Source organism: Chiloscyllium plagiosum, chromosome 1, assembly GCF_004010195.1.
Source record: "Chiloscyllium plagiosum isolate BGI_BamShark_2017 chromosome 1, ASM401019v2, whole genome shotgun sequence".
Classification (NCBI taxonomy): Eukaryota; Metazoa; Chordata; class Chondrichthyes; order Orectolobiformes; family Hemiscylliidae; genus Chiloscyllium; species Chiloscyllium plagiosum.
Window position 1 is genome coordinate 59,650,442 of NC_057710.1, and position 24,960 is coordinate 59,675,401.

General features: G+C 40.7%; 1 protein-coding gene across 4 annotated transcripts in view; it reads right to left on the reverse strand.

The window, feature by feature from the left end:
* Positions 1-7,635: 7,635 nt before the first annotated feature.
* ubap1 (ubiquitin associated protein 1) overlaps positions 7,636-24,960 on the reverse strand; it is a 75,497-nt gene continuing 58,172 nt past the window's right edge. For 3 of the 4 annotated variants that reach the window (XM_043687529.1, XM_043687521.1, XM_043687518.1), the window contains 3 exons: positions 22,638-22,835; positions 12,670-12,771; positions 7,636-8,891 (listed from right to left, as the gene is read on the reverse strand). In XM_043687529.1, the coding sequence (XP_043543464.1) occupies positions 8,751-8,891; positions 12,670-12,771; positions 22,638-22,835 (441 nt within the window). In that variant the 3' untranslated portion in view covers positions 7,636-8,750. Of the gene's footprint in view, positions 8,892-11,384; positions 11,451-12,669; positions 12,772-22,637; positions 22,836-24,960 lie in introns of those variants that run through there. The other variant, XM_043687535.1, reaches the window with a different exon arrangement.

Genomic DNA, 24,960 nt, shown 5'->3' on the forward strand with positions numbered 1-24,960 from the left:
ATAAAATTAAAGCACATGAGATTTAGAGTAGTATACTGACCTGGATAGAGGTTGACAGATAGGAAACAAAATAAGCATAAACAGATCTTTTCTAAATGGCAGGCAGTAACAAGTGGTATACTGCAGGGATCAATGTTTTAACCGCAGCTTCTCTCAATATACATACTTGGATGAAGGAATTACATAGAACATAGAACATAGAACATAGAAGAATACAGCGCAGTACAGGCCCTTGGGCCCTCGATGTTGCGCCGATCCAAGCCCACCTAAACTACACTAACCCACTATCCTCCATATACCTATCCAATGCCCTCTTAAATGCCCATAAAGAGGGAGAGTCCACCACTGTTACTGGCAGGGCATTCCATGAACTAACAACTCGCTGAGTGAAGAACCTACCCCTAACATCAGTCTTATATCTACCCCCCCTTAATTTAAAGCTATGCCCCCTTGTAATACCCGACTCAATACGCGGGAAAAGGTTCATACTGTCGACCCTATCTAACCCCCTAATCATCTTGTACACTAAATTTAAATACAACATCTCCAGGTTTGCACATGACACAAAGCTTAGTGGGAGGTAAGCTAAGAAGAGGATGCAGAGATGCTTCACTGTGATTTGGACAGGTTTAGGGAGTGGGTAAATATATGGCAGATGAAATGTAATGTGGATAAATTGAGTTTATCCACTTTGGTAGTAAAAACAGAAAGGCAAATTTATTGTCTGACAGGCATGAGATAAGGAAAAAGAGAGGAAAACAAACCTGGATGTCGTTGTAGATGAATAAGCATGGAGGTGCTGAGAGAGGCAAGTAATATGTTGGCCTTCAAGGCAAGATGATTTGAACAGGAGCAGGGATGTGTTGCTATAACTGGTACACTTTGGCTTCTTTACCTGAGGAAGGATGTTCTGGAAACAGAGTGAGTAAAACAAAGATTTTCTAGACTGGGATGGCAGGATTGAAGTGTGAAGACAGACTGAATCATTTAAGTCTGTGTTCACTGGAATTTAGATGAATGAAGAGGACCGTTTGAATTTTATAGATTTCTATAACAAGACCAGATGTGGTAAGCAGAGAAAGGATGCTCCCAATGACAGGGGAGTACAGCACTCAGAGTCATAGCACAAGGATATGGGGTCGGCCATTTAGGATTCAGATGAGAAAAAAATTCTTCACCCAAAGTGTGGTGAGCATATGGAATTCTGCCACAGGAATAGAATGTTTTCAAGAGGTGATAGATATAGTTCTTAGGGGTAAAGGAATCAAAGTGGAGAAAACAGGAAAAAGTGTATGAAGTTTGACAATCATATTGAATGGCAGAGAAGACTTAAAGAGCTGAATGGCCTACTCCTATTTTCTGTTTCAATATTTTATTCAAGTAATGCCAATTATAGGGTCCCTTTGGCAACATCCTCAGCTTAACAAACATTTCTAACCCACTTAAATTTTGTCAGCTCAAGAAATGCATGATTAAATTATGATATTTTATGAAATTTGTAATCTACAGAAGTTTTATTGCCTCAGATCACAAATAAAGTACCTCACTTCATGTTGCTACCAACACAAAGCTTGAGCTATTAGAACAATGAAACTACTATGCTAATTTTGTTTCATTCATTTGGATGCATTATTGGCCCATTAGCTCTACAAATCTAGCACAGACTCACTTATTTCTGTCACATTAATATGGAGTATTTTAACAAAAGCTTAATTCAACATTAGACCACAAGGGATAGTGACAAATTAGATTGTTAGCTGGTTTCAAAACAAAACAAAACATGGTAAGGGTGTATATTAAAAATAACATATCAGAAAGTGTGTTCATTCGGGTCAACTGAGACAACTGCAACTCATAAGTTACCTCAATGACTTTAGAATCAAAATCATAATTATAGACCAGTGAGCCTTACCTCGGTTGTGGGTAAAGTGTTGGAAAAGGTAATAAGAGATAGGATTTGTAATCATCTCGATAGGAATAAGTTGATTAGGAATAGTCAGCATAGTTTTGTGAAAGGTAGGTCATGCCTCACAAACCTTATTGAGTTCTTTGAGAAGGTGACCAAACAGGTGGATGACGGTAAAGTGATTGATGCAGTGTATATGGATTTCAGTAAAGCATTTGGTAAGGTTCTCCATGGTAGGCTACTACACAAAATATGGAGGCATGGGACTGTGGGCGATTTATCAGTTTGGATCAGAAATTGGCTAGCTGAAAGAAGACAGCTGAAAGAAGAAGAGGGTGATGGTTGATGGGAAACGTTCATCCTAGAGTTCAGTTACTAGTGGTATACCTCAAAGATCTGTTTTGGATCCACTGCTGTTCGTCATTTTTATAAATGACCTGGATGAGGGTGTGGAAGGATGGGTTAGTAAATTTGCGGACGACATTAAGATAGGTACAATTGTGGATAGTGCCGAAGGATGTTGTAGGTTACAGATTGACATAAATAAGCTGCAGAGCTGAGCTGAGAGGTGGCAAATGGAGTTTAATGCAGAAAAGTGGAAGGAGTAACAGGAATACAGAGTTCTGGGTGAATAGTAAAGTTCTTGGTAGTGTAAATGAGCAGAGAAATCTCTGTGCAGTTCTGGTCACCGCCTTATAAGAAGAATGTGGAAGCTTTGGAAAGGGATCAGAGGAGATTTACAAGGATGTTGCCTGGTATGGAAGGAAGGTCTTATGAGCAAAGGTTGAGAGACTTGAGGCTGTTTTCGTCAGAAGGTTGAGAGGTGACTTCATTGAGATAAATGTTGTGCCCTTGTTCAAGAAGGGCAGTAGAGATGACCCAGGTAATTATAGACCAATGAGTCTTCTGTTGTAGGAAAGGTTTTGGAAAAGATTATATGAGATAAGATTTATAATCATCTAGCAAGCAACAATTTCATTTTAGATAGTCAACATAGTTTCGTCAAGGGCAGGTCGTGTCTCACAAACCTCTGAGTATTTTGAGCAGGTGACCAAGCACGTAGATGAGGGTAGGGCAATTGATGTGGTATACATGGACTTCAGTAAAGCCTTTGATAAGGTTGCATATGGTAGGCTGTTGGTAAAAGTGCAGAGGCATGGAATTGAGGGTGATTTAGCAGTTTGCATTAGAAACTGGCTTTCTGAAAGAAGGTAGCGAGTGGTGGTTGATGGAAAATATTCAGCTTGGAGTCCAGTGGTGTGCCACAAGGATCTGTTTTGGACCACTGCTGTTTGTCATTTCAATAAATGACTTAGACGCAGACATAGGTGGATGGATGAGTAAATTTGCAGATGACACTAAAGTCGGTGGAGTAATGGACAATGTGGAAGAATGTTACAGGTTGCAGGGGGACTTTGATAAACTGCAGAATTGGGCTAAGAGATGGCAAATTAAGTTCAATGCAGCGAAATGTGTGGTGATGCACTTTGGGAAGAATAACAGTAAGGCAGAGTACTGCCTCAATGGAAAGATTCTTGGTCGTGTGGATGTGCAGAGGGATCTTGGAGTCCATGTCCACAGATCCTTGAGAGTTGCTACCCAGGTTGATAGTACTGTTAAGAAGGCATACAGTATGTTAGGTTTCATTGTAGAGGGATCGAGTTCCGGAGCCGTAATATCATGCTGCAACCATACAAAACGCTAGTGCGGCCGCACTTGGAATATTGTATACAGTTCTGGTAGCCATATTCCGGGAAGGATGTGGAAGCATTGGAAAAGGTGCAGAGGAGATTTACCAGGATGTTGCCTAGTCTGGAGGGAAGGTCTTATGAGGAAAGGCTGAGAGGCTTGGGTCTGTTTACAGTGGAAAGAAGGTGGTGAAGAGGGGATTTGAAAGAGACATACAAAATGATCAGAAGATTAGATAGGGTAGACAGTGAAAGTCTTTTTCCTAGGATGATGATATCAGCTTGTACGAGGGGCATAACTACAAATTGAGGAGTGATAGATTTAAGACAGATATCAGAGGCAGGTTCTTTACTCAGAGTGGTAAGGGTGTGGAATGCCCTCCCTGCCAATGTAGATAACTCAGCCACATTAGGGAGATTTAAACAAAACTTGGATAAGCACATAGATGATGATGGGATAGTGTAGGGGGATGAGCTGAGAATAGTTCACAAATTGGCGCAACATCGAGGGCTGAAAGGCCTGTTCTGCGCGGTATTGTTCTATGTTCTATATAAGATAATCAGAGGGTTAGATTGGGTGACAGTGAGAGCCTTTTTCTGAGGATGGTAATGGCTAGCACGAGAGGGCATAGCTTCGAATTGAGGGGTGATAGATCTATTACAAAAGTCAGAGGTAGTTTCTTTACTCAGATACTAATAAAGGCGTGGAATGCATTGCCTGCAACAGTTGTAGACTCGCCAACTTTATGGCCATTTAAATGGTCATTGGATAGACATATGGATGAGAATGGAATAGTGTGGGTTAGATGGGCTTAAATTGGTTTCACAGGGCAGTGCAACATCAAGGGCCTAAAGGCCTGTACAGCACCGTTATGTTCTATGTTCTAATATCTAATTTTTTATATATCACTAAATGGGGGTGAGGAAGTGATAAAGAGTGGGGAGAAGTGATTAGTCAATACTGAGGAGGTCTGCAACAAATTGTTGGAGAACATTATTTACCCATTCTTCAAGTTTATTAACTAGTAAGTGAAGGTTAATATAGATAAATATGAGGTAGCCCATTTGATAGGAAGAAGAGGAAGGTCATTTATTACTTGATAGGTGCAAGCCAATGTAGGGTAGACAAACAGGGACCTCCATTAAAATACATCAATCACTAAAGTTGCAATACAGATTAGCAAGGCCATTAAAACAAACACTAGTTTTATCTTTGGAGCAATAGATTTGAAATGTTAGGTTATGCTAAACTTGTACTGAACCTTCTAAGTTCTAAAGAAGGGATACTGGACTTGAAACATTAACTGTTTCCTCTCTGCAGATGCTGCCAAACCTGCTGAGTTTCTCCAGCAATTTCTGTTTAATTTGACCTTGCTTAGACAATACAGCTTGCAGCTTTTGGAACATTGTAATCCATCTCCCATTACATATATGTACAGATGATGATTTGGAACTGTCTGTCTAATTCAAGGTTATAGAAGTCGTGAAAGGGGTCATGTGACTTACTTCAAATAGCAGGAGTAGGCCATTTGACACCAAACCTACTCTCGTATTCAAGTGGACTGTTGTTTATCTTCTACCTGAACACCACTTTTCTGCATTACTTACATGCTTTGATGACTTTAATACCTAGAACTCCTATCAATCTCTGTAACGGACATAGTAACTGAACCTCCAGAACTTTTTAAGTTCAGGAATTCCAAAGATTCAGAATCCTGCTTAACATCAAGCCTTTGTAGTATCTTGATTACAACTCAAATAGTGAGCCTGGGTGGATTTATTGGGAAGAAGGTACAAAATATTCACAACCAAAGACATGGCCAGAGTAGTGGTCCTTCAGGGCAAATAAAGTTTCGCCTCTGAATATCACAGGGAGGCATTAGGAATGTCTGGTTTCATTAATGGTTATATTTTACACTCTGTTTAACTCCAAAATAGAATGGGGTTAGAAATGTATAAGATAGTTAATTGACATTACCTGAATATAAGGCTAGTATGATCCACATTGCCACAGAGATGGGCAGAGGCAACAGCAAGCCATTATAATATTGTCGTAAAGGTTTCTTAAGATACCTTTCAACTTCATTGGTTAGTCAGCAAGAACCTGAGAGACCACAGACAGAGGTGGCCATTCTCAACTGTATACTGCACGGAATCCAGATGGGAGCCTTGCACTGATGAAAGAGATTATATCTGAAAGGATTTAAGTGGGGCAAGATAATTCATGCACATTTGGCTACATGAAACCTCCAGCTTAGTGCTCACGATTAAAGTTAGTTTGGGGATTAGAATTTATGTTGGAGCTGAGGATAATTTTGCACTAAAGCACGAAGTGACCTCTGAGTTGATCATAGAGGGGGATTTTCCGTTCTTTAACAGTTCTGAGTAATCTTTTCTGTAGTTGAAAGCTTAATGTGACTGAATGACATTTAGTCAGTGTTGAATGTTTGTTACAGAAGGTCTCAAACCTTAATCTTGTCATGTGATGCTTTGTCAGTTACTGGAAATTCAAATATCTTAAAATTTTGTTTTCAGTCTCTACTGGATTGTAACAAGAAAACAAATTTTCTCCAATTATTATCTTTAATTCAGATAATAATTAGTTCAAATTGGAATTCCATCATTGAATGCATCATCAACTTCATGTGTCTGCAAAACAAATGTTTTAACTTTAAAAATTTACAATATTTAACTTTTCTGTCAGCCATGATTTACTTCCAACATTCACATTTCATGGATATGGAAACTTTTTTTACTATTGGTTTGCGTTAACAACAATGCATTGGACTCCCAACATGGCAGAGAGGTGTGGACCATGCTGTTTAGGAGAGGTGGCTGAAGGCAACAGCAAAACAGCTAGATGTTGAAGAGATAATGTTTATGTAGAAATAAAGTTTGAGATGCTCAAACTATCTGAAAGTTCTGCCACCAAATGAACAATACTTGTACAGCAGCTCAGAGTCAGAAGACGAGCAGAGCCCATTATGAAAGAGGATGCAAGAAAAGACAGTGGAATAATTAGTAAATGAGTTAAGATTTTTACTTTGTTGAATTAGGAGGCAGGAACCCAGTAAGATTAGAATTTATGGCTCAATGAGATGCATTGATTAGGAAGATATGGGTTACAGATTTTTGGATAAGCTGTATTTGCATAAAGGATTTTGCAAGGTTGGTATGAAGAGCAGTCAAAATATCTTCTAGGGAGCAGATACAATGACAAATTATTTTCTTTTGAAAATATATCAAACAAATAAAACTTGCAGAATGTGGCAAGAACTTGCTTGTCATTGTCCCACTCCATTAGAAGTGGAAAGTCCACAAAAACCGATTATCTTTTTATTTATTTAACTTGAACTCTTTATAAGTAATAATTGTTAATGCATGATGCATAAAATATAAATTATATCTACATTTCATCTGTCAACGTTTTTCATTAGAAATTCTTATATTCAAATTTACGTTCGGAACTACCAGTACTTGTGTAAACTTGATACACTTGTATTAATTACACATTTCCATCAACTGAAATGCTGCAGCAACAGTACTAGGATGTCATTTCAGCATGGTCATTTTATACAGGCAGTTGCCATTGTAAATAGGAATATACGGTACTTCTATTAGAAATATATAAAAAGCATGGAATATGACTTTAAAATGGAATCTGAATTATATTTACACATTTGTTCCAGTCATTCCTCACACATCAGAGTCAAGAGTGTGACTCTGATCTCCAGCATCTACAGTACTCACTTTCTCCTAATATTCCTCACACATCACTCCATTTCACCTGAAGACTGGATTCCTCATGTAAACACAACAGGAGATCAACTAATATATTTTAAGAACTGAAGTTAGAAATTATATTCCATGAGTGGACTGCCCCACTAGTAAAACTCAACCAATTTGTGAGTCAAAAATCATATCTTAGAGTTCATTGTGAAAAATTCCAAAAAAACTTAATTTTGCATTAATTTTGAAGTTGTTCAGTCATTTGAAGTTAGAATAATCATAAAATTAAAATGTTAATCAAAAAGACAAATATATTTTTAAGGTTTTATTAGTACCTGTTTTGCAGAATCAAACTTTTAAGCAACTTTCAAGATTCAGTAAAGCTTCTGATGGTTGAAGGTTTGTGAAATATTACATAGAATAATGCAACATCTGTTCTAAAATTAAAAGAAAAATAATCTGTTGCTATTGAAGATTACTAGTAAAGAAACACTCCAGAACTACAGCAGTGAGGAAGACATAATGTAACATTCGACAACAGTGTAAATGAAATAAGTGCAGTGGCAACAAGACAATTTAAAGAAAGTGCTTAAGTATATGAGAATTTCACCTCACGCTGCAATTCTTCTAAGAGTCCATGAATAGATTTCCTATAAGGGAATCCATGTGAAAGAGACCCATACAGGGATGGAGCGTAGATCAATGCCGGGTTTCCTTTTGTCCTTATTTGTCTGTTAGGATTGAGAGTTTTGACTTCCCATTGTGTTTTCTAAACAAAATGCATAGATGGTGATACTATCCAGCCAGTGACAGATGATAGACTGGGCCAGTCTAATAATTCCTATTGCACTATAGGTTACTTAATTCAAATACAATTTTACAATAGCCTACAGTCCAGTAAATGTAGCTTTTGACAGAGGACATAAAGCAGCTTTAACCTTGGAAAATTATTATCCAGCTTTGCAATATACTGAATCAAATTTCTGTGCAAGAATGGAAGATGCACATAATTATTATTGGTTGGGGGAACAAGAGAAAAGTAAAACAAAATGAATTCAACTGCTCTCTCATCAAGCCACAGTTTGAGGAAGATGAATGAAGTATAATTCAGCCATGTTACAACAGCCTCCTGTGATCACTTAATGAGTCAATATATTAAGACTGCTACTATTGTCACCTTGTACTTAGTTTGTTTTCATCTTACTCTTTCCTACAAAGCAAGAGATTTTCTTGAATGATGGATCACTCTCCTGCTGCCACCATCACCCACCCCCTACCCTGACCTGTCATTCACAAAAAAAGTCCAAAAGTAAAGAAAAGTACAGCCATGCTTGTATAAACAGAGCTGGAAACTGAATCATACGTGGGATGGTTTTATTTTTCCTTTCTGTTCTCTCAATCAGACTGAGATAGAACAAGGGTTGCCTTCAGCTAGTTCCTGCACGGGTCATTAAGTCTTCCAGAGCTTTTTCCTGGTCATTGTTATGAACAACAAGAACTTCCTTAATATCACCCCGTGCAAAACCCATTTCTCTGAACTTGGACATGAGGTTAAGAAACTCCAACGTCTGAAAGAGAAAATATAAAACTCATAAACAGTGCTTACTTTAGAAAATTAACAGCAACACTTATTCACAAGTTATATAAAATGTTGAATCAATTAGGTGAAGATTGAAGACTATTGTGTACTTAGAAAGAATTCAGTCTGATCCTCAGGAATATTTTCCTTATGCATATTCTCCATCAGTATAAAGATGCTGTTCTCTGAGAAATGCATAAGATTTTTGGAATATTGTGTGTGCAATTCTGGTCTCTCTCGTATAGGAAGGATGTTTGTGGACCTTATAGAGGTTTTTAAAATCATGAGGAGCATGGACAGGGTAAATAGACAAAGTCTTTCCCCTGGGGTGGGGTAGTCCTGAACTAGAAGGCACAGGTTTAGGGTGAGAGGAGAAAGATTTAAGAGGGACCTCAGGGGCCTTTTTCATGCAGAGTGTGCTGCAGTGCATGGAATGAGCTGCCAGAGGAGGCTGGGACAATTAAAACATTTAAAAGGCATCTGCATGGGTATATGAATAGGAAGGGTTTAGAGGGATTTGGGCCAAGTTCTGGCAAATGGGACTAGATTAATTTAGGATATCTGGTCAGTATGAACAAGTTGGACTGAAGGGTCTGTTTGAATCTGTTTTAATCTCATACTGGGTTCGGTTAATTGGGATGACTGGTTTGTAATGCAGAGCAATGCCAACAGCATGGTTTCAATTCCCGCACTGGCTGAGGTTACCATGAGGGCCCCACCTTCTCAACTTTGCTCCGTCCTGAGGGGTGGTGATCCTCAGGTTAAACAACCACCAGTCATCTCTCTCCACAAGAGCAACCCTCTGGTCCTGTGGGATTAAGACAACTGTACACTACAAATGGTTATATCACTTGTGGCCCTTGCTTAGTCAATTTTGCTCTGAAATTGACAGGCAGATTAAATTTACCTCAGTCTTTAGAGTTGCAAAATTGCAAACAATGACTTGGTCTTGAAATATTGATTCCATTTGCTCAATTAATGTTTTTAATTCAAGCAAAGAATCACTTCTCTCTCCTTTCCTAAATCACTTTTTATGGCAATAACTTCAGATTATACAGCTCATGGAACATAGTAAAAATTCCAAAGGCACTTCACCAGAATGTTATCAAACAAAATTAAGACTGGGCCACAGAGCAAATATTAGGGCTAACGATCAAATGCTTGACTGAAAATTTGAGGATTATCTTAAAAGATGGCACAAGAGGTATATAGGTTTATAAAAGTAATTTCAGAGCTTAGGACCCAGACAGTTGAAGATGAAGCCACCAATCCCAGAGTGATTAAAATTAGACATATCCAAGATGCCAGAATTGGAAAAGTGCAGAGATCTCTTCAATGTCGGAGAGGGTTAAAAACAGAGGAAAGGACATGGCTATGGGAAAAGCAAAATTTAAAAACTTAGGTATTGCCAGACAGGGAACAAGTCAGCAAGCACCTAGGCCGTAGTGGCACTTGGTGCAAATTAGGCTATGGTTGCAGATCAAGTTTCCAGAGGATGTAAAAGCCTGGCCCAGAGAATGCTGAAATTGTTTGGTTTAGTGGTAGCAAAGTCTGGACAATGGTTTCAGCAGCAAATGAATGAGACAGCAGCAAGATCAAATTATGCTGTGGAGGTGGCATTCTCACTTCTGCGTGGGTTCATGCAACACTCCATCCGGAGATTTGACAATACTAACTGCTTTGATACTTGAATGCAGTCCATCAATCAAAAAATGAATCTGTTCACTGATCACACTACTGTTTGTGAAACTGGGTGCAAATTGGCTGTCGTACTTTCCCTAAACATAAAAATATTTAATATCTTGTAAAGTACTTTGCAGCATGCTGTAGTCATGAAAACATAACTTTTTAAGCCTATTCCATTATTTTACTCCAATATCTTCTATTCCTCCAACTAATATTCTTGACTGCAAAACACACCTTCCAATCCTATTCCCCTTGCAAAAGTTTCATACCTAATGTCAGTTGAAAGGCAGTAATGCAACTCCAAAATTGAGGCTATGTATTCAGTGGTCTCAATTTTCTCCAGCACTTCTAGCCTCAGAGAGTACTCCTACCTCAAAAATTACAACTCCTCTCTCCTTTATCCCTACACCAAATGCACTCAAACTCATCTATTCCATGAACCTTGTAACTGTTCCCTCGATCACCTTACACAGTTCCTAACTCGTCAACGTTGGACAATGTCTGTAAATACTAACTGTTCTCATTCTGTGTGTGTTGTTTCCTACTTTTAAAATGAGTACAACACATTCTTTTATACTTCTATTCCACCCCTGTAATCTCCTCATCTAGCACCCTGTCTATACTTCTGGAAAATGTTAGCACCACCCAATTCTTTGGATTTTTTTTCCAATATTCCAATGAAATCCCTTTAGTTTGCCTTCTCACTCACTTAAAAATATAAAGACCAGCATTCAAAATACATGAGGACAGTGAGAAAATTCACAACCAAAATCCACAAACATTTGAGAGAAATGAATCATTTGGCAACCAATCAAAAAAAACTCACCCGTACACACAGATTGCTTCTCCCTGGTGTGTGATACTGCAAGTGAGGAAACAGTCTGAGATCAGAGGAGAAGCAAGCAGGTTAGTAGTGGTGGTGAACAAAGGTGGAGATGCCAGTAAACTGGGCAAAGTTAATGGGATCAAGAGTCTGTTGGGGGAAGAGAGACTGCTAAAGTGAGACCAGGGTTGACAGTCGATCAGGCAAGACAAGGGGTGAATTACTGCAGATGCCGGTATCTGCAACATATGCTGGAGATCACAGTGGGTCAAGCATCATCGGTGGAGAGAGAGCAAGCTAATGTCTTGAGTTGAAATGTTAGCTTGCTCTCCATGGATGCTGCCTGACCCACTGTGATCTCCAGTGGATTTTTGTTTTCAAGATAAGAAGTGAGTTGCTGTAAAAGGGGAGAGTGGAGCGAAAGTGGGCAACCAGAAAAGCAAAGAGAGATATATAAGAGTCGCTTTGGGGAGGGGGAGAAGACAGTGGGGAAAGAATACCTCCAAATATTGCACACTCCTATTTCTACATTCCTACAGTAATTCACACCCAAATGTTCATGTTCTCTGGATTTGAGCTTTTATGTTGGCATCATGCACTCATTTCAAGCCATCTCAAGTCACCTATGACTACCTATCTTGCATCTAAGTCCATCCAAAATCTTAATCTCAATATAGTGATTTCAAGATTAGGCCTTCAAATCTAGCCAAAAACTCATCCATTTTCAGTTTACAACCTCAGCAATAACTACAACTTCATTTGTCCAGCATCTTTAATATAAACATTCCAAAGCACTCACAGGAGCAGTATCAAACAAAATCTGGCACTGAACTACACAAGTCAGATGATGAAAAGTACAGTCAAAGCAGAGAAAGAAGAGGAAGAGTCAGAGAAGTTTACAGAAAGAACACCAGAGTTTAAGATCATGGCAGTGGAGGGTACAACCACCAATAATGCAGCAAAAAGTCAGAACCTTCTCCAGTCACACCTTCCTGCTCACTTGCTTTTGTTTCGATCTATCTAAATCCACTGGCCTTGATCCCCTCCTAAAGCTTCCTTCAAACCTTTATTTTGGATTACTTTTGCACCCATGCTTACTCAGGTCTGCTTTGCTGCATTAAAGAAATATAATAAATGCCAGTTTGGTTGGCTTCAAAATACTGTTTGACCTCAGTTACATGTTTTTAAATAAGTGTGATCTTATTTTTAAAAAGCAATAATGGAAGTTACAGCAAGGTTTATGTTATACTTGACTCACCTTTGGCTCCGAACACTGATACATTTCGAGGCCCTCCTCCACTAGTGCAGGTTCAAAGCCCAGTTCACAAAGTCGTCCATGGACAAACAAGTAATCAAGTATCTGAAAATGTTTAAGTGTAGGTTTTAGGAATTTATCCAAACTTGCCATCTAAATGAGAAAACAAACTTTGTTTCACTGAACACTACATCACAGGAACAGGCTCTTTGGCCCACCATGTACATGCTGATCATGGTGCCATTCAATACTAATCCCATCTGTTTATAGAATCCTTAATAAAGGGACTAAAAAATGTTTATTGTAATAGTGAGCTGAGGTTGCGCATTCAGATGTGTGGCAGAAGAATAGATTTACAATATTAACATTGATAATATTCATAGCACTGTAAAATGAGGCAATTGTTTAAAATGCTCACAAAAATAAACTTTCCAAAGCAAGTATTGGTAGACACTGATTCTCCAGAAATGAAATACAGAGGCATCTGATTAGTTAGTTCCCAATGTACCAATACTTTGCCTGGGGAGAATGATAATAATTGGCTTCACAAATGTCCTGCATTATCCCTAACAGTCTGGAATAAATCCCACCTATCAGTGGGACTTTACTGTTTTAGAAGTTGGGTCAGTTAGCTTAGTTGGCTGGGTAGTTGGTTTGATACAGTGTGATGCCAACAGTGTGGTTTCAATTTCCACACTGGCTTAGGCTACCATAAATGAGTTATTTTTATTCATTCATGGGAGGAGGGTGTTGCTCGCTAGGATATTTATTGCCCATCCCTAATCTCCCAGAGGAAAATTAATAGTCATCCACATTAATTAATAGTCATCAGGTGAATTGGCCATGCTAAATTGCCCGTAGTGTTAGGTTAAAGGGGTAAATGTAGGGGTATGGGTGGGTTGCGCTTCAGCGGGTCGGTGTGGACTTGTTGGGCCGAAGGGCCTGTTTCCACACTGTAAGTAATCTAATCTAATCTAATTACTGAGGATATGAAGTCACATGTAGGTCAGACCAAGAATAGCAGTTTGCTTCCCTAAAAGACATTAGTGAATCAGATGGCTTTTTCCAACAATCAACAATGGATTCATGGTCTTCCAGATTTTTATCAAGTTTAAATTCCACCATCTGCTACAGCAGGATTCAAACGTGGATGCCCAGAACGTTACCTGGTTCTCTGGATTAACAGTCCAGTAATAATACCACTAAGCTGTTGCCTCCCCAGCAACCTCTCTCCTTCTTAACATCTCCCTTCATGTGAGGAAAGGTGACCCTCAGGTTAAACCACCATTAACTATCTCTCTATAATGAGACAGCAGGTCTATGTGTCTTCTGGGACTAACAACTTTACCATATCTTTTACCTATTTTAGAGCCTTTATTTTAGCCAGTAAAAGATTTAACAGCTCAATCAACTATTATCTGAAATATTATTATTCTCCATTTTTGAGGAATTATGTTACTTGCAAAACAGATTAGATTAGATTAGATTAGCTTCAGTGTGGAAACAGGCCCTTCAGCCCAGCCAGTCCACACCGACCCTCCGAAGAGCAGCCCACCCAGACCCATCTCCCTCTGACTAATGCACCTAACATGATAGGCAATTTAACATGGCCAATTCACCTGACCTGCACATCTTTGGACTGTGGGAGGAAACTGGAGCACCCGGAAGAAACACACGCAGACACAGGGAGAATGTGCAAACTTCACATAGACAGTCGTTCGAGGCTGGAATCGAACCTGGGACCCTGGTGCTGTGAGGCAGCAGTGCTAACTACTGTGCCACCCACAAGTACTTTTTAAAATGGTGCAAAGTGAGAAAGAGATTTAAAGATCTAGATGAAATTATTTGTGGTGGAAGATATAATTTTAAAAGGCCAATAGGATGTCAACCATTACATGCATATGATTGATATGTAAAAAGGGAAATAATTATACAAAAAATTTCTAGTGATGCCACATTTAGATTATTGCATAATTTGTGTATTGGGAATCATATCTTCAGAAAAAAAAAGGCTTTGGAAGAAAAAGAAAGGCACTCTTGCATTTTTATAGCACTTTTCACAACTAGACATCTCAAAGTGCTTTATAGATAAGGCTTTGGGATATCATTTCATCCAAAAGACAGTGTCTCCGAAAATGCAATGCTTCCTCAGTGCTGCACTGGAGTATTCACCTGATTTTTGGGCTTGAGTCCCATGACAGGACTTAAACACAAAATCTGTGATTCAAAACAGATGTACAATACATTCATCACAATTAAATTCTGAGCACAGACTGCATTAACTTGCCTCAAACTTTCAGGATGATGGGGTGATTCTGTTGTGATTTTTAGAACTTTAATAAGGAATTAAAGAAATTTTGCTGCTGTTGATGAAATGTGCACCAAGGAGACATCATCTAAAGATCATTACCGTTTATATGAAGATTTGTTTCCTAACTTTGAAAATCTAAAAGGTGGTAGAAGTGAGGATCCTTTTTATTAAAAGCAGCAAATGTTATCTTAATAATTGCAAATCTGAAAGCTAATCCATGGACAGCAAAAAAATGTTAATGGGTGCGAAGAGCTCTGGAGTCATTGTGGGTCAAAACATTGTCAAAATTCTAAATAGTTTTCTTAAGCTGGACAAAGACTTCCAAGTTCTATATTGACTACAGATATACAAGAGTCATACATTTAAAATCATGAGCAAAATAACATAGGGAGAAGTTTGAAGAATTTGTCTTAAACAATAGAAAATTTGTTTGGAAATATGAAATATATCAAGCATAAGAGGTAAGTTTGCAGATGACACCAAAATTGGAGGTGTAATGGACAGCGAAGAGGGTTACCTCAGATTACAACAGGATCCTGGGCCAATGGGCTGAGAAGTGGCAGATGGAGTTTAATTCAGATAAATGCGAGATGCTGCATTTTGGCAAAATAAATCTTAGCAGGACTTATACACTTAATAGTAAGGTCCTAGGAAGTGTTGCTGAACAAAGAGACCTTGGAGTGCAGTTCATAGTTCCTTGACAGTGGAGTCACAGATAGATAGGATAGTGAAGAAGGCATTTGGTATGCTTTCTTTTATTGGTCAGAGTAGGGTTCGAGGATTTGAGCTATAGGGAGAGGCTGAACAGGCGAGTGCTGTTTTCCCTGGAGCGTATTAGGCTGAGGGGTGACCTTATAGAGGTTTACAAAATTATGAGAGGATAACTAGGCAAAGTCTTTTCTCTGGGGTCGGGGAGTCCAGAACTAGACGGCATAGATTTAGGGTGAGAGGGGAAAGACATAAAAGAGACCTAAGGGGCAACTTTCTCACACAGAGAGTGGTACATGTATGGAATGAGCTGCCAGAGGAACTGGTGGAGGCTGGTACAATTGCAACATTTAAGAGGCATTTGGATGGGTATATGCATAGGAAGTGTTTGGAGGGATGTTGGCAGGTGGGACTAGATTGGGTTGGGCTATCTGGTCGGTATGGACGGGTTGGACCGAAGGGTCTGTTTCCATGCTGTACATCACTATGACTCTAAAAAGGATACGTCAGGCACAAATCACAGTACAGAAATTGCTTTCTTTTGGCAAGTACTGAACTTGCCTTTTACCCAATTATACCCATCTTCTTTGCTGAAGTAAAAGTTTAACCAAGCAGCTCAGAATTAAACCTTTCCATTTTACTTAAGTTTTTTTTTAATTTATGCAATGTGAGGACTATTGCCCATCCCTAATGCCCTCGAGAAGGTGGTGTGCTTCTTCAACCAAACCAGTCTAGACACCCACAATGCGGTGAGGATGGGACTTCCAAGATTTTGACCCCACAACAGTGAAAAAGTGACAATACAGTTTCAAATCAGACTGATGTGTGGCTTAGAGGGGAACATATAGGCAATGGTGTTCCCATGCATCTGTTACACTAGTCATTCTAGGTGATAGAGATCATTCATTGGAGGCTGTTGTTGGAGGACCTGGTGAGTTGCTACATTCCAACTTGGTAATGCTACACACTACTGCCACAGTGTGTTGGCGGTGAAAGGAGTGAATTTTGAAGGTTGTGAATGGGTGCCATTCAAGCAGTCTGCTTTGCACTGGATGATGTCAAGCCATCCATAACCTCATCACCTCAGGGGACCTCCCATCCACCGCCCACCATCAAACCAGCTGACAAGGGAGGCGCAGTAGTAGTTTGGCGCACTGACCTTTACACCGCTGAGGCCAAACGCCAGCTCGCAGATACCTCCTCCTACCGTCCCCTTGACCATGACCCCACCCCCCACCACCAAACCATCATCTCCCAGACCATCCATAACCTCATCACCTCAGGGGACCTCCCATCCACCGCCTCCAACCTCATAGTCCCACAACCCCGCACCGCCCGTTTCTACCTCCTGCCCAAAATCCACAAACCTGACTGCCCCGGACGACCCATCGTCTCAGCCTGCTCCTGCCCAACCGAACTCATCTCGGCATACCTCGACACGGTCCTGTCCCCATTAGTCCAAGAACTCCCCACCTACGTTCGTGACACCACCCACGCCCTCCACCTCCGCCAGGATTTCCGCTTCCCCGGTCCCCAACGCCTCATCTTCACCATGGACATCCAGTCCCTGTACACCTCCATCCCCCATCACGAAGGACTCAAAGCACTCCGCTTCTGCCTTTCCCGCCGTACCACCCAGTACCCTTCCACCGACACCCTCCTTCGACTGACCGAACTGGTCCTCACCCTGAACAACCTTTCTTTCCAATCCTCCCACTTTCTCCAAACAAAAGGAGTAGCCATGGGCACCCGCATGGGCCCCAGCTATGCCTGCCGCTTCGTAGGGTATGTGGAACAATCCATCTCCCGCAACTACACTGGCCCCACCCCCCATCTTTTCCTCCGCTACATTGATGACTGTATCGGCGCTACCTCGTGCTCCCACGAGGAGGTTGAACAGTTCATCCACTACACTAACACCTTCCACCCCGACCTCAAATTCACCTGGACAGTCTCGGACTCCTCCCTCCCCTTCCTAGACCTTTCTGTTTCTATCTCAGACGACCGAATCAACACGGACATCTACTACAAACCAACCGACTCCCACAGCTACCTAGACTACACCTCCTCCCATCCTGCCCCCTGTAAAAACGCCATCCCATTCTCCCAATTCCTTCGTCTCCGCCGCATCTGCTCCCAGGAGGACCAGTTCAAAATACGCACAACACAGACGGCCTCCTTCTTCAAGGACCGCAATTACCCCCCCCGACGTGGTCGACGGTGCCACCACCACATCTCCTCCACTTCCCGCTCCTCCGCCCTTGAGCCCCGCCCCTCCAACCGCCACCAGGACAGAACCCCACTGGTCCTCACCTACCACCCCACCAATCTCCATGTACAGCGCATCATCCGCCGTCACTTCCGCCACCTCCAAACAGACCCCACCACCAAGGATATATTTCCCTCCCCTCCCCTATCAGCTGTCCGTAGAGACCACTCCCTCCGCGACTCCCTTGTCAGATCCACACCCCCCACCGACCCAACCTCCACTCCCGGCACCTTCCCTTGCAACCGCAGGAGGTGCAACACTTGCGCCCACACCTCCCCCCTCACTTCTCTCCAAGGCCCCAAGGGAAACTTCCATATCCGCCACAGATTCACCTGCACCTCCACCCACATCATCTACTGCATCCGCTGCAGCCGGTGTGGCCTCCTCTATATTGGGGAGACAGGCCGCCTACTTGCGGAGCGATTCAGAGAGCACCTCTGGGCCACCCGGACGAACCAACCCAACCAACCTGTAGCACAGCATCTCAACTCCCCCTCCCACTCCACCGAGGATATGCAGGTCATTGGACTCATCCACCGCCAAACCACAACAACCCGACGGTCGGAGGAGGAGCGTCTTATCTTCCGACTGGGAACCCTCCAACCGCAGGCGATGAACTTGGACTTCACCAGTTTCTTCATCCCCCCTCCCCCCACATTGTCTCAGCCGGATCCCTCCAGCCCGGCACCGCCTTCCTGACCTGCAGTCTTCTTCTTGACCTCTCCGCCTCCATCCTACTCCGACCCAACACCCACACCTTGACCTCTTTCCACCTATCACATTTCCAACGCCCCTCCTCCAAGTCCCTCCTCCCTACCTTTTATCTTCTCCTGCTGAACACTCTCTGCTCATTCCTGAAGAAGGGCCTGTGCCCGAAACGTCGAATCTCCTGTTCCCTGGATGCTGCCTGACCTGCTGTGCTGTTCCAGCAATAAAGTTTCAACACTGATGTCAAGCAGCAACCATCAAGTAAGCAGAGAGTATTCCTTCACATGTCTAACTTGAGCCATGCAGATGGTGGACAGTCTTTGGAGAGATTGGAAATCAGTTATTCATGGGAGCATTCCTAGCCTCTTCCCTGCTGTTATAGCCACAGTATTTATATGACTAATCCAGGTCAGTTTCTGGTCAATGGTAATCCCAAGATGTTTACACAGGGGAATTCGGCAATGGGAGAGGATGGTTAGATTCTCTCTTGTTTGAGATGGTCTTTCCACTTGCCTGGCATATATGTTATTTAGATGTATCAGCCTAAGCCTGGATTTTGTCCAGTCTTTCTGTAATCGGACTTGGGCTGCTTCATTATCTGAGGAGTCATGAATAGTGCTGATAGTTATGCAGTCATCAACAAACATCCCCACTTCTGACCTTATGATGGAGGACAGGTGAATGATGAACCAGCTTAAGATGGTTGGGCCTAGGACACAAGTATCCCTGCCTCTGGGTCAGAAGGCCTGCTTTCATGTCCCACCTGCTCCAGAGATGTGTAATAACACATCTGAATAGGTTTATTAAAGATACACACCCTGAGGAACATTTGCAGAGATGTTGTGGAGTTGAGATGATTGACCTCCAAAAACAATGATCTTCCTTTGTGCCAGGTATAATTCCAACAAATGGAGAGGTTGCCTTGATTCCTAGGGACTATAGTTTTGCTCGGAGTTTTTGATGCCATATTGGTCAAATGACTTCATGATAACAGCAGTCATTCCCATCTCACCTCTGGAGATCAGCTCTTTTTTTCTCCATGTTTGAACCAAGCCTGTAATGAGGTAAGGAACTGGGTAGCCTACAGAGACCCAATCTGAACATTGGTGAGTAGGTTATTTCTGAGCAACTCTTGTTTTGTAGGACTTAGGATGATCCCTTCCATAATTTTATTAATTGTTTAAATTCTTAGGATGCAACTGGTCAGGTTGGATTGTTCCTGCTTTTTGTAGACAGGACATACCTGGGAAAAAGTTTGTCATTGTAAGGTAGATGTGTGGCTAGTTCTGGAGCACAAATCTTCACAGGTATTTCTGAAATGTTGTTAAGCCATTTACCTTTGCAGTACTAGTGCCTTCAACCATTTCTTGATATCATGTGGAGGGAACTGAACTTGCTGAAGACTGTCATCTGTAATGCTGGGCACCTCAGATGTTTCAGAAATGCATCATCCACTTTGCACTTTGCCCAAAGACTAATGCAAGTACTTCAGCTTTATCTTATAGATGTGGCATAGTGATAATGTGTTTGTTAATGGACCAGTTATCCCTACATATGTTCTGGGAACATGGGCTTGAATCACACAATGGCAGATGCTTGAATTCAATAAAACAAAACTGGAATAAAAAGCTAATCTACCGACTACTATCGATTATCATTAAAAACTCATCTGGTTCACTGCTGTGCTTTATGGAAGGAAAACTGCCATCCTACCTATTTTTGCCTGGATGTGACTCCAGATCCACAGTAATGTGATTGGACAATTAGTAATGGGCATCAAATGCTAGACACCCACATCCCACGAATGAATAACTTTTAAAAAATTCAACAGTCATACAGATGGACAGAACAGAAACAGATCCTTCTGTCCAACTTGTTCATGCCGACCATATATCCCAAGTTAATCCAGTCCCATTTGTCAGCATTTGGCCCATATCCAAATAAACTCTTCCTATTCATGTATCCATCCAGATGTCTTATAAAAGATGTAACTGTGCCAGCCTCCACCACTTTCTCTGGCAGTTCATACTATTTTCTGCACCAACCGATGAGCAAACCTTGCCCCTTAGATCGCTTTTAAATCTACCCCCTTACCTTAAACATATGCCCTCTAATTTTGGACTCCCCTACCCTGGGGAAAAGACGTTGGCCATTTATCCTATCCATGCCCCTCATGATTTTATAAGCTTCTGTAAGGTCACCCTTCAGCCTCCCATATAGCCCCGACCTATTTAGCCTCTTCCTATAGCTCAAACCTGACAATATTCTTGTAAATCTTTTCTGAACCTTTTCAGGTTTCACAACATCCTTCCTATAACAGAGAGACCAGAATTGCACACAGTATTCCAAATATGGCCTCACCAATGTCCTGTACAGCTGCAACATGACCTTCCAACTCCTAAACTCAATGCACTGACCAATAAAGGCAAGTATACCAAATGCCTTCTTTTACATTGATGTGTTGAACTCTTCCATCATTTAGGATAGGAATATTTATGGAGCCACCTCGTCCTGTTAGTGGTTTAATTGTCCACCACCATTAATGACATGAGATGGCAGGACTGCAGAGCTTAGATCCAATCTGCTGCTTATTGGATTGCCTAGCTAAGTTTGTATAACTTTATAAATGTCCCTTGCTCCTTCACCTTTTCACATTGAAGAACTAAAGTCTATTCAAACCTTTTCTCATAATTCAAACTTGAGACTGGAGGTCAGTTCCAGACTTTATAAAAAGCAAAATACTGCAAATGCCGAAGATCTGAAATAAAGACAAAAAGTGGTGGCCAAGATCAGCAGGCCTGGCAGCATCTACCAGAATACTCAGTAGAGTTTTTGGTATCCTTCCTTTAGTAAGGGATGTACAGAAATTGCATCAGAAGCAGTTCAAAGAACATTAACTGGGCTGACTTCTGAGATGAAAGGTTGAGCAAGTTGGGTTTCTACTCATTGGAGTTTAGAAGAATGAGAGGTCATCTTACTGAAACTGTCAAGATCTTTGTGCAGTAGTCAAGATGAAGATGATAAATAAAACTAAAAACTAAAAATTAGGGGTCTTCATTTAATATCATGATGAAGAGAATTGTTTTCTCTTGAAGGGACATTAATCTATGGAACTCTCTTTCCCAGACAGTAATGGAGGCTGTATCCTTCAAGGCCAAATTCGATATATGGCTGACAAGAAAGTTAAGAGTTATGGTCACAATCACAAAATGGTCACAATCAGACCAGCCATGATCTTATCGAATAGCGAAGCAGGCTCAAGGGATCAAATGGCCAACTCCTATTCCTAATTCTTACGGTTTTGTATTTTTGAAAGCCAAATGAAGAAAAAAAATAAATTCATCACCCTGTACAGTGATTAGCTAGTTAATCTGAAACAAGAATACTGACTGACCATGTTGCAAAATGATCCTGTATCTATTAAAACTCAGGCAGAAGTGGTAATATTACTGAATCCAGAAACTCAGCATAATTTTCTTAGAACATTTGTCTACAGGAGTAGTGCCAGAAGACTGGAGGATAGCAAATGTGGTTCCCTTGTTCAAAAAGGGGAGTAGGGATAACCCTAGTAACACTGCGCTGTATTCTTCTATGTTCTATGTTCTATAACATGCATTCAAATCCCACCAGAGTAGCTGCTTAAATTTAAATTCACTTAATAAATTTGGAATTCATCTCAATTAGTGTGATTAGATACAAATGTCAATTGTAAATTGAGTAAAAATCCAAAATAAATATTCACTATTCTTTGTGGAAGTAAATCTGTTGTCCTTCCCTGAGTAGCTTAAATGCAACTCCAGACTCGTATGCCTTACTCTTAACTGCCTTCTGAAATGGCCTAGCAATTTGATTAATGAAAGCAATTAGATATGGTCAACAAATTATGTGTTTTGCCAATTAAGCCCACATCTTGTGAAAGGCTAAAGAAAAAAAAAACAGAGATTTAAAATCTGTATTTCAAATGTATGCCTTTACCTGTTCTAGATTTTCTCCTCGTTTCTGCATGGCTTTTATTACATTCTCACTGGAGTATCCCATATTAACTATTGTTGCAGCACACTGCCTCTCACTTGGAGTCAATGATTTCAGTGGATCAGAACATTCCGATTTCTTTGATACATCTGTGATGTTTATGGTGAACCTTTCTTCAGCAAGTTGGTTTCCGGAATTAACCTGGTTAGAAGACAATAAGAAACAAAAGGACAAAGTGAGGACTGCAGATGCTGGACATCAAAGTCGAGAGTGTAGTGCTGGAAAAGCACAGGTCAGGAAACGTCCGAGGAACAGGAGAATTGACGATTCGAGCATAAGCTGTTCATCAAGCCCATTAACCCCTGATGAAGGGCTTATGCCTGAAACGCTGATTCTCCTGCTCCTCGGATGCTGCCTGACCTGCTGTGCTTTTCCAGCAACACACTCTAGAATAGGAAACAAAACCCAAATACAAGTTTATGTCATGGTGCTCAATTCTAAAATCTTGAAGAATCCAGAATGTTGCAATAAACTTTTCAAATTCTATTTTTGGAGATACCTTAAAGAGTACATAAGTATTATTACTTAGATAGCACAGAATAAAAAGCTCTCGTACAGATAATAATCTGAAGAGGAATCCTTTCACCTGAGTTAAATTTACAAACAGTACAGCCAATAAAATGTTTATATTATATGAGTAAGGTTTACCTATCTTTAAGCAACACTTTTTAACTTCATCCTGAAAAGAACGTTGCGATCAAATGGGTATTTCTATTTCTGATAGTTAGCAAAATTGTGAAATTACAAACCATTTTACAACTTAGGATCCACAAATTTATTTAATACAGTTATCAGAAAGAACAGTGTGTAAAACAACAATGGACTAACCTCAGACATAGTCGAAGTGATTTTTGAGAAGATTTTTAGTTCAGATTGATGGTAAGTATGTAAGTTAGCTCGGTGAGCTGGAAGGTTTGTTTTCAGACGATTCATCATCATAATAAGTAACATCATCAGTGAGTCTCTGGTGAAGCACTGGTGGTATGTCCCGCCTCTCTATTTAAAGGGCTTGGTTTCTTAAGGTGGGTGATGTAATTTCCGATTCTTTTTTTTCAAGGGAAGATAGATAGGGTCTAAATTGATGTGTTTATTGATGAGTTCTGGTTAGAATCCCATGCCTCTAAGAATTCTCGTGTGTGTCTTTGTTTCGCCTGCCCCAGGATGTGTGTGTTGTCCTAGTCAAAGTGGTGTCCCTTTTTGTCTATATGTATAGAAACTAGAGGTAGCGGGTTGTGTCTTTTGGTAGCCAGTTGGTGTTCAGGTATCCTGGTGGCAAGTTTCCTGCTTGTTTGTCCGATATAACATTTTTTCCAGTTCTTGTAATGTATCTTGTAAATTACGTTAGTTTTGCTGGTAGTATCTAATGGATCCTTTAGGTTCATTAGTTGCTGTTGAAGTGTGTTGGTAGGTTTGTGGGCTACCATGATGCCAAGGGGTCCGAGTAATCTGGAAGTCATTTCTGATATGTCTTTGATGTAAGGTAATGTGGCTATAGTTTTTGGTTGCGTTGTGTGCACTTGTTTGGGTTTATTTCTGAGTAATTGGCGGATTGTGTTTATTGTGTACCTGTTTTTCTTGAAAATATATGGATGTTTTCTTCTGCCTTTTGTAGTTCTTGGGTGCCTGCAGTGTGATGTAGCTCATTGAAATAATGTCTTGATGCAACTCCATTTGAGAGTGTTGGGATGATTGCTTCTGAAGTTATTTGTTTCACGTGTGTTGCTTTTCTATAAATGCTGGTTTGAAGCTCTCAGCTGACTATATGTTCAACTATAACGTCTCAGAATGGGAGTCTGTAGTTGTTCTCCTCTTTTGTGAATTTTGTGCCTGTCAGGATATTGTTGATGGTGTTGTATGTTTCCTCTAATTTGTTCCGTTTTGTGGTGACAAAGGTGTCACCTACATAGTGGACCCAAAGTTTGAGATGGATGGATAGGACAGCAGCTTGTTCAAGTCTCTGCATTACAGCTTCCGCTGAGAGTCCTGATATTGTTGATCCAATAGGTGTTCCAGTGACTTGTTTGTAGGTTTTGTCATTGAATGTGAAGTGGGTGGGGAGGCACAGGTCCACTAGCTTGAGGATGTTGTCTTTGCTGATAAAGGTAGTACTATCTGGTGCTTGTGGCCCTGGTTTTCCTATAACACACTTAAACAGCGACTAATGAACCTAAAAGATCCATTAGATACAAGCAGCAAAACTAAAGTCATTTGCAAAATACCTTGCAAGAACTGTAAAAAAACACTACAATGGACAAACTAGCAGGAA